Below are 8,451 nucleotides of genomic sequence, written 5' to 3'. Positions count from 1 at the left end.
ATTGGATACTACAGCATGTGAAAGTGAGATGAAGCACACATACTGTCTTGTAAAGAAAAGGAACCGTGGATTTACAAGAATAATGGTTTTCAATGCAAGAGAAAAGCTATAATGTATTTAGGGAAAATCTATCTATCTGACTATCATGCAAACACTCCACAGTGCAGTCATGACTGCCAGATGCTCTTATTCACAATCAAGGGAATCAAAACCACTTCACCCAGTAGCACCCGCGCCTCTCAGTGTGCCCTGAAATAGGGTGTTGCTGAGGTGTCAGAGGATCACACCCCTGCTTCCCAGCTGCTCCAAAACCCACTCTTTATACTTTCTCTTATTGTAGCCACACACACTCTCACACATACACATACTACACCCACTCAGAGTACCTCTAGACCAAGAGCACAAAGCACAAAGGTGATGTAGTGACAGATGCTCCTGTCACATACTTAGCATATCTCCACCTCCAAAATAGTGCAACTGCAGGAGTTGCTCTGCCTCTCTCACTCCATGGAAACCAGCACTACTATTCGTAACTCATTTATCTCCACTCCCTGCTGGATAAAAGCAGCTCTTAAACCGCAATCCTTCACCCAATATTTATCCAATCTGACCAAATATTATAATGAATGCCTCCGTCTCTCCCCTCTCTCTTCTTCAGGCCAACATATTCCCCCGCATCTCCCTCCCACCCTGTCTAACCTTTCGGTGCCAAGTTCACAGATAGAGAGAAAGTACTTCCTGTGAGAGGCCGGGCCGGCTGCCAGAGAGACTGATCCACCAATCTGACACGTTAATGAGATCCTGGCCCATAGTACTGGAGTGTCAGGCCTCCTCCACTGCAGCATCAGCCATGCCGTGACCTGCAACACACACACACACACACACACACACAGAAACACACGCACACACAGAAACACAAGCACAAATGAATCTGAGTCCCTCTCTACAAACACACACACACACACACACACACACACACACACACACTAAGAAAGACCGAGGGGAGGGGTTCAGCTCCTTAAATCTGTCTAATTAAAACACCAAATCCCTCTACTCCCCTCACCCACCAACCCAATCCTCACACAGACACACACACTCACTCGCACCCCACCCTCCTCCATCCCCACTGCCACCACCCCCGATTCCGCAGGAGAAATGATTATTAGGAATTTAATGGGGGAACGTTTCCCATCCCACACCATCTGGGGCTTGGGAATGGCACGAAATTTGAGGATGCTTGCCTGACGACATGGCGGGGAACATTATTTTCATTTTTTTTCCCTTGACTGGCACTCCGATTTCAGACATTGCAGGAAAAGGCTCGTGATTACAATAAATTACCATAATATACTGCAAAATAAAGTACACATAAAGATGGATCTCTGTTAGGTGATAGGTGACTGGATGAAACTTTTCTCAACTTCCCACATGGTTGTTGTCAACCTCATTCTGCAACTTATCCCTATAGAAACACACTTTGTTTTGCACTAATTATGATACAATGTCTCAGACTGCAAAAGCACCTCTATACGATATCCCCCATTCTTGTCCTTCACCTCCCACACAGCACTGGGCCATATGCTCTCTCTCTCTCTCTCTGCCCATGCTTCTTTCTCCCTCTCTCTCTCTCTCTCTCTCTCTACCCAGCTTAATGAGCTGCATGAATGTAGGGGTACGTGTACACGTTTGACCCCGTGCTAAACTGCTGCACGCCACCCTGTGGACCCTGTGGGCGTGAAACACCCCCTCCTTTCACTCCTCTCCACTCCTCCTCAGCCTCGTCAGCCTCCCATGTGAGGCCCCAAGAGGGATTTGAACCCTCCACATATATGCATACACACAAACACACCCAGCCTGGTTGGAAAAAGCAGGAACAAGACTGATGAGGTGAGAATCTTTCTGAATAGGATAAACAAGACCTGGCGGTGCGGGTTAGGGGGTTAAAGCACCTCTTTAGCCCCCTAACCCACAATGGACTCCAAAGGGCTCCAGCAGCCTAGTCTTTAATTTTTACTGAAGTCAAGGAAATAATCCCTTTTTCTCATTTTCTTGTAAATTGCATTAGTGGTTTTTCAGCCTTGCCATAATTCCTTTCTCTACTGTAAAAAGTACATTTCACCCAACGCAGCATTTTATTTCATTTTCTAAATCAACATGAGGCAAATCCCAACAGTTTGAAATTCTTTGAAATCACATCAAAAGGAAGAATTTTATGTTGTTTAATGATTTCTATTAAATAACCAGTCAAATGCTCATTTTACCTACGAGCAGCTTCCACCAGGCCTAATTTAGTGTTTTCAATGTATTTTCTTACAGCTTTGACTCTTCAGGATATTCATGTCTAACTTCATACATATACAACATTTGATATTAATTTCATCATCATCTTAAAACAGGACAACAAATATGCAAATAATGATGTAACATCTGATTACATCAGACAGTAGAATTTGGTGATAATGTCTTACAACCCCAACTCTTTCCCCCCTTGTCATCAATTAAACTTCTACAAAACTAAACAAAAATAAAAGTTACTGTAACTTGAATCTTTCAAAGTACAAGTGTCTTCTATTTAAGTGTGTTACAAAAGCATCAAAAACAATTATTTGAAGCTCAAAAGTGACATGACAGGGCCCAGAAGGCAATTCTTGTCTTTTGTGCAATACATGATTTCATACCTGTGTTTGTTGGTGCTGCAAAGATAAACTTTCCTTTTACTAAAGTAATGACAAACATGCAGAACTCCTTTTCAGTTGTCTGCTTTGCCTAAAGAACAAAATATCTCTGTCTTCTTAAAATCCTTCAAAAAAATTCAAAGAGAGTCCGTTTTGAAGGTTTTGTAGGAGGTATTTCTTAATTTCATTTTTTTCTTCACATTGCTTTTGCACTCTACATTTGAATTTGTTCCTTAATTGTTTTAAAATTAATTTGATTACATTTTTTGACCATACAAGTAGGTATGCAGCCAAACCTTTAAATACCAGACATCTAACTGGTGTAAAACAAACAGCCTGCAAGTGTGAACAAGTGCATGTCCTCCTATGTAAATGTGATTGACTCTCCTCCCCATGACAGAGCACACTTGTGTCTTATATATTATATATTATATCCTATTTAATATCTGTTGAGTTGTTATGTCCCTCTATACCTTGAAGAAGATTGTCACGTCGAAATGTTTGTAACTTATTCAACTATTCTCGCATCGTGGCTGCGAGTGTGCGACTTTGTTTCACACCTGCTATTCCAACTTTCTCTAATGATTACACTCTGTCTGAATAAAATAAATAAATAATACAAAATAATACAATGAACTATTTTCAATATATTTTGATGATAATATACCAAAGAGAAATACACATATTTAACAGTGAGGGTTAGTTCATCGGACAAACACAACGATATAAACATAAATTAATGATTTACTGCACTTGAATGCATCACCAGCGTCATCTTCAGCTTCCATTGATTATTATGTATTCATTTAATGTATTTCTATATTTTGGTCCTCCTCTGAATCGGTTAATATTAAAAGTGTGGAAAAATATTTTGCAGATAAAATGGAATAAGTGGAAATAAGTCATGTAAATCTTCTGTTTGATGTTTAAAATAATACAAAAGAGCTTGAAAGCAACATCAATTTGTTTTTTTTTAAATATCTGAAAAAATAGTTATCATCTTTTCTTCTAAATTGCATCTCTAGAGATTATATAAATTCATGTATTTCCACTTTTCCTCTAACTGGGAGGACTGGGGACGGCTGTCTGTGCTCTCTGGCTGACATCCAACACCTCATGAGCACAAATCAGCCATCTGATCAACTGAAATAAATCAATTTATCTCGACAAGGGTCTTTCAGAGGAAGAACGACCAAACTTTGTAATGACAGCCTAAGATATAACATCGTTTCATTGTATTTTATCCAAAAATGAGTAATTAAAAATCCCCCAATCCAGAGGTTAAATTTGATTTACGCTGTTAAATAGAAATGGTTGAAATGCATGTGTTTAAATTGTACATGGCCTGTTAAAGTAAAAATATGTTTATGTGAACTGTGCTAATACAGGCCTCCACACACCTCAAAGCTGTGAGATTGTGCTATAAGCTATATTATAACAAGATTACATTTTGGATACTCAAATAAACAAATAAAATAAAATTACGCCAGGGCGTATTTTAAAAAATCTTGATTTATTTATCTAACAATTTTATTTGTTTCATTGCTGTCGATCACTTCCACAGAAAGCTGGGAAGCCGCAGGGCTACAACATAAAGCCTCTCACTGCCTCTTCATTTTTATTGCGACAAAACACATCACAAAACATTTAACACATTACTTCACGAATATTTCGATCCATAACGAGTTTTCAGAAGTGTGTACGTGCGTGAGTGAGTGAGTGTAAGTGTGTGTGTGTGTGTGTGTGTGTGTGTGTGCGTGTGCGTGTGCGTGAGAGAGAGAGAGAGAGAGAGAGAGAGAGAGAGAGAGAGAGAGAGAGAGAGAGAGAGAGAGAGAGAGAGAAATAAAAATATATCTCAAAGTTACAAAATCAACAGGATTTATGAGAGTACAGTCACCAACATTGTGCAGAAATACATGGAGTGCATCACAGTTGCTCCTCAGCAGGAACAAGAAAGTGTAAAAATGTTCACATCAAACTATCCAAAAAACTTTCATCTCGTTGCATATAGATGGTCGTCATCTCCCTTTTTTTAAGGCATGTTGTTCGGATTCATATAGTTTTGAAACTGTTAACTTCACACAAAATGATTTTCCTTCCAGTGCTCGACCTCAAGCAAAACTGTAGTGAAATATACAACAATGCATCATAAATAATAATAATAATAATAATAATAATAATAATAATAATAATAACAATAATAATAATAATAATAATAATAAAAAACTTTATGGAAATTCACATGAAAGGTAACACTGCTGAATTGTACAATATTTTTTTATAATATATTATCAACATTCAAATTGACGGACTTATAATAAATAAGCTTAAATAAATACAATTTACATTCACCTCGTTACCACACTATTTACTCCACATACAAATGCATTTTACGTTTTTTCTCCCCACAACTTCCTGTATTTATAGGACCAATTCAGATGACATCATCATCAGCTCTCCAAAACACATGCACGTCTCCAAACTTTATGATGGTATTTAATTGTGTACTTATAATTGTCATCATTTTAATTAGATATTAGATTATGAGAAACGTCTTGTGAGAGGAACATGTCATTTCTTTTTTTTTTTATAAGCAAAGATTGCATTTGGCTGTCTTGCATAGCTCAATTGACCTTTATTGCTAACAGACTGAATCTCTGAACTCCAATCATGTCTCAGCAAACTTCCCTGATGATGAAACATTTTTAGATTCTTCTTCCCCTTTGTTTGGCTGATTTCATTTTACTCATTTTTGCCGATTTCTAATAATATGCGCATCCAAACAAAATAATGTGCATTGTATAATCGTCATCCACCTTACGCCATGACCGACATCTGTAGCACTGACAAATGAATATATATGTATATATATCCAAGATAATTCAGACAGAATAGACACAATTGCTCAAAATTTGAATTATCGACGTTTGACTTTACGTGGTTTTCCTCTGGAAACCATTATGTGGCATTTGGCCATAAAATCTTAATTGTCTGTCAACGAATGAGAAGATCTGCCTTCAGACTGAAATCATTTAATTTGTTTCCAAACAACATTCTCACTGTCCATCTGTCTGCCTCAGATTTACACAAATTCATCACTGAACAATGAAATCTAAGGTGCAGATTTTTTTTATCGTGTTTCAAAGAAAAATAAGACTGAAGATATGACAAAATGATTTCTTAAAATTGGCATGTTTGCAGTGCATGGGCCTGTCTCGAGTCCATTACGTTCCTCGCTCGACATCTGCGGGGGGAAATTGCATCGCTTCTGAAACTTGAGCTTTGTCCATCTGATTGATTAATTGTGGAAAGAGCCATTAACTTCCCCTTGTGCTTGGAAGGACTGGCTGCGGACATGCAGATCGTAGGGGAAACGGGCCTCTGGGGAGACTCTGTACATGGAGTTGTGAGCCAGAGCCGCGCGTCCTGGCGCACCATAGCGCATGCTATAGTGGCTGCTTTTGCCGTAGTCTGGCGGTTCCTCGTGTTTTAGGGAGAAAATCCCATTAAAGTTCATCGGCGGGCTCAGCTGGCCGTCAAAATGCGGGCTCCCTCTCTCTGGGGAGGGGTTCTCGTAGTACGGCTCGTACGCACCGCTGTAGCTGTAGTGACGGAACGGCTTGGCGCTGCTGTCCAAGCTCCCGCCGCTGTGGCCGGGGGGCGTGTTCACGTCTGAACCCGGGTATGGGTACATGGCATCGTATGGCGATCTGCCAGAGAACATGACCTCCCCGTTCTGGTCTGTGAGGAAATTTCTCGCGTTCAGCTGCAAACAACCGGCCACTAAGTTTGTGGTGGGCTGGGATAATCCTTTGCACAAAGTCTGCACGAAGGCGAGAAGGTCCGGTCTCTTCCCTGCGCTCAGAGTCTCTGACAGGGCCCAGATGTAATTTTTAGCCAGTCTGAGGGTCTCAATCTTTGACAGTTTTTGAGTTTTTGAGTAGCACGGAACAACTTTACGCAGGCTCTCCAGCGCATCGTTCAAGCCGTGCATCCGGCTGCGTTCACGGGCGTTGGCTTCCTGACGCCGTACTTTGGACCTGTCCATATGCTCCTTGCTCTTCTTTTTCCGGGGGCCACGCTTTTTAGGAAGTCCGTCCTCATCCTGATCGTCCTCTCTCTCCTCCTCCTCTCTGTCGGAGATGTCGCCATCGGCCTCCCTCATGTCTGAGTCGGACCTGTCCTGGTTGTGCTGGCGCTCCTGCTCCAGGCTCTCAGGTAAGCTTTCACGGGGATATTTGGCACCAAACCGTGGCTCGCACATCATATGCGGTTCCTCGAAAGGCAGTGTCAACATATTTCCTGTAAAATCAAAGCCAGAACGTAAACCATAAGGACAGAGTATAGGCCACCGACGTCTTTTGAAGGTTGTCAGTTAATTACCTTGTGAATGGGTCCTCCCAAGAGGAAGAGGAACAAAATTGGCAAGTGAGGCCAATGTCACAGCTTTCTACCTTTTCAAAGGCACTCAACTTCATTGTCTTTGGACTTGTTGTGTTAATAAAACCTTTTTACGCCTTTTATTACATAATATCAGTTAATGATACATGATAACAGCCCACTTCGGGTTTTTTGTTTTTTTGTTTGTTTTTTAGCAAAAGCGCAGAATAAAATCATTCTACACACCTGAAGTCTGAACAAAAGCTCGTTAATAGATAAAAGCAATATAAAGCTAGTAATACTTACCTCTGCTCAGCGTGCACCGTGCATGTTCCCAAATATCTCCTCTGAATCTGCGCTGCAGCTTCTTCTCTTGCAAACCAACAAATTATAAGAAAAAGCTGAACCTGCGCACCCTCTTTTTCTCTGCCTTTCTCTCTCTCTCTCTGTGTGTTCTGCTCTTCCTTCTCCCCCTCTCCTTCTCTCTCTCTCTCTCTCTCTCTCTCTCTCTCCCTTCACCTTCCCTCTCTCTTTGAGGAATGACACTCATGCCAACAGCGGGTACCCATGCCATCTGCCGCTGACGTCTTGTGGCAGCCTAGACCACGTGTTCAGTCTCCCATGGGACCTCCATTCCGTACCGATCATCTGGCAGCTCCGGTAATGGGCACCGGGAGGCCCGCGTTTACCGTCAAAAACACAGACTGGAGAGGGATAACAACTAATATCTGCATCTCTCCGTGTAAGAAAGATGAATTAATGTCTTTTTATCTGGGAAAAATGAGGAGAGATTGCAGGTTTTGTCAACAGGTGAGATAGATAGAGATAGATAGATAGATAGATATATAGATTGATAGACAATGCACTGTACATTTAAAGTTCATACCACAAAAAGGAACATTGGAATCAATTACACCAAGAAGATTTGGACATCCCAGCATGTGATGTGTGATGTTCTGTTTAACTTTCTTTAACAGCTCAAAAAACAAACTTAACAATGTTTTATCATCTTGACACTTAATACCTTTTAATAATTTTGTGAGAACTGCTTGTAAACCTGATTTTGAACAGCTGAAAATCACACATTGCTTTTTTTTTCATGGGTTCTCAAAGACCCAAGAAAGCATGTGTTAAATACAGTAGGATTTTTATATGCTGTGTATCTGTGGTTTCACAGCTTCCCAAATGAGTCTGTTTGGTTTGATGTTTTTATAGCATTAGTAGCATCACCGTAGGATAGCAAACTGTACACATCTGTGATACTGGATGACCTTTTGCCAAAAATTTGAATATTTGTTCATATTTTCAGTAGCCCAATGTACCCCATCCAATGCCCATGAAATGTGCAGTTTTATTAAGGTAACAAAAAGAAAAAAACACTAATAAACAATGACAA

At 40.4% G+C, this 8,451-nt stretch overlaps 1 protein-coding gene across 1 annotated transcript; it reads right to left on the bottom strand.

The window, feature by feature from the left end:
• Positions 1–5,973: 5,973 nt before the first annotated feature.
• Positions 5,974–7,703, bottom strand: neurod6b (neuronal differentiation 6b). The gene is given in 2 exon segments (XM_053329968.1): positions 5,974–6,977; positions 7,379–7,703. Coding segments are annotated over 2 exon segments (1,329 nt in total).
• Positions 7,704–8,451: the final 748 nt, after the last annotated feature.

The sequence above is a fragment of the Scomber japonicus genome, chromosome 12 (genome assembly GCF_027409825.1).
Source record: "Scomber japonicus isolate fScoJap1 chromosome 12, fScoJap1.pri, whole genome shotgun sequence".
NCBI lineage: Eukaryota > Metazoa > Chordata > Actinopteri > Scombriformes > Scombridae > Scomber > Scomber japonicus.
Note: the sequence above shows the minus strand (reverse complement) of the source record. Positions and strands in the feature narration are given on the sequence as shown.